Here is a 1,815-nt window from a genome sequence, read left to right as displayed (position 1 = left end):
CTACCTAACTGAACTGCTACAACCGTATACTCCATCGAGAAGTCTCAGATCAGGCGAACAAAATCTGTTACAAGTCCCTCACTGCAGACTTAAACGCAGAGGGGATCGAGCTTTTTCTGTGGTTGGGCCTCGGCTGTGGAACAATTTGCCCTTAGACGTTAGGATAGCCCCTTCTGTGATCTCTTTTAAGTCACTTTTAAAAACGCACTTGTTTTCTTTGGCCTATAATTAAGGTTGTTTATGTATGTGTATCTTTGTATATACATATATCTATATGTATATGTGTGTGTGTGTATGTTTATATGTCCTTTCTGTTGTTTATTTTTGATAACTCTATGATTGCTTGTGCTTCTCCCGTTCTAAGCTGTTCTTATCTTTGCTGTACTGTTCTATGATGTGCTGCTATGCATGGTGTTAGTGTCTTTTAATTTTGTTGTTCTGTAAAGCACTTTGGTCAGTCATTGGCTGCTATAAAATGTGCTATATAAATAAAATGAACTTGAACTTGAACTTGAACAGACAAAAATCCTCACCGTGAGTTCTTGACAGACTAATGCCAATGAACTGCCAGGTTGTGATTGAGTCTTGCAAGGGAAATTCTTTCTCAGCTGATGTGGTGTCACTGAAACAAAGAAAAGTGTTAACACTTTAAGAGGCAAAAGTTATGAGTGCATTTTTTGTTTGTTTCCTGACCTTCAGTTGACTCACCAGTTCAGTCTTCCACCAGGACAACGAGGCAGTATGATATCTGTCCATAGCCAACTTTCAGGGAACTTGGTGCGAGACACAATTTCATTGCTCTCCATATAATTGTCATCCTCATGACCTAAAGTGTCATGAAAAGGTTATTATTTTTCAGTGGGAGGCAATGATTGTTTTCTAACTACCAGTATGGTCATGGAAATTGACCGCTCAAGGCTTCCCTCCACCCCATATGCCTGTCTCTTACTGCGAGCCAGTTGGAGGTTTTCCTCTTTCCTCTCAGCTCGCTGGCTTTCCATCTCCTTGCAGCAGTGCAGGAAGGCCTCCACACAGGCTGCACTGTCCGTGATGTACTCACTGCGCCTCTCACAGGTGTATGAAACTGGGGTGTCCCTCATGCCATCCAAACAACAGTCACGTTGCAGTTGGTCTTCATATTGACTCACTGGAAAGAAAGATGTTTGTGGAAGAGGGACAGGGATGAGAAGGTATGAAATACAAGTAGTGTTGCCACACTGGACTGAAAGTATCCGAATCAGAAATAAAACCCACTGATGGGACCTCACTTTATGGAAACAAAGAAGAGGCCAGCATGTAGGCCAGAAGCCTTAAAAAAGCAGCCTGTATATAACCCCAAAAGCCTGTAACAAAGAAACCAGTGACAATATCTCTCTGTCCATTAATTCACAACTGAGTGTGAATGACTGAGTGACTTTTAAGTTGAAACCAATCCACTGGGTTTGTACTGAACAAGCCCTCACGGAAGCACAAGAATTCCCAAAGACGTGACGTCACTGCCTTTTCCATTGCTTGGGTAAGCCACTACAGAAGGTGTCTTATATTCAACATTGAACTTTATTCTCCTAAGTGCATATCTAGCACGCCGGTTGAGAATAGACAGTTTTCTTTGGTTGTCTTTTGTTTGTTTTTTTCTGAACACATTTTTGGATCCAGAAGAGGACGTTCTACACAACATAATGTTGTCATACCTGCAGAGGAAGATACTGCTCACACCCATCTTATCGAGAGATGGATGACTGCTGAAGCCGAACCTCTTGCTCCAGAGAAAGAGCTGTGCCATGGCCCCGCCATATTTTGGTTCTGAATCCAAGC

The 1,815-nt window shown here is 42.3% G+C and overlaps 1 protein-coding gene across 1 annotated transcript; it reads right to left on the bottom strand.

Annotated features, from left to right (window-relative positions):
- Positions 1-533: 533 nt before the first annotated feature.
- On the bottom strand, positions 534-1,141 carry LOC123965633 (complement C3-like; the record flags this gene model as incomplete). The annotated part of the gene is given in 3 exon segments (XM_046042072.1): positions 534-622; positions 709-826; positions 950-1,141. Coding segments are annotated over 3 exon segments (358 nt in total), but the record flags the coding sequence as incomplete, so codon positions are not given.
- Positions 1,142-1,815: the final 674 nt, after the last annotated feature.

The sequence above is a fragment of the Micropterus dolomieu genome, unplaced genomic scaffold, assembly GCF_021292245.1.
Source record: "Micropterus dolomieu isolate WLL.071019.BEF.003 ecotype Adirondacks unplaced genomic scaffold, ASM2129224v1 contig_10522, whole genome shotgun sequence".
In the NCBI taxonomy this organism is placed as follows: Eukaryota; Metazoa; Chordata; class Actinopteri; order Centrarchiformes; family Centrarchidae; genus Micropterus; species Micropterus dolomieu.
Note: the sequence above shows the minus strand (reverse complement) of the source record. Positions and strands in the feature narration are given on the sequence as shown.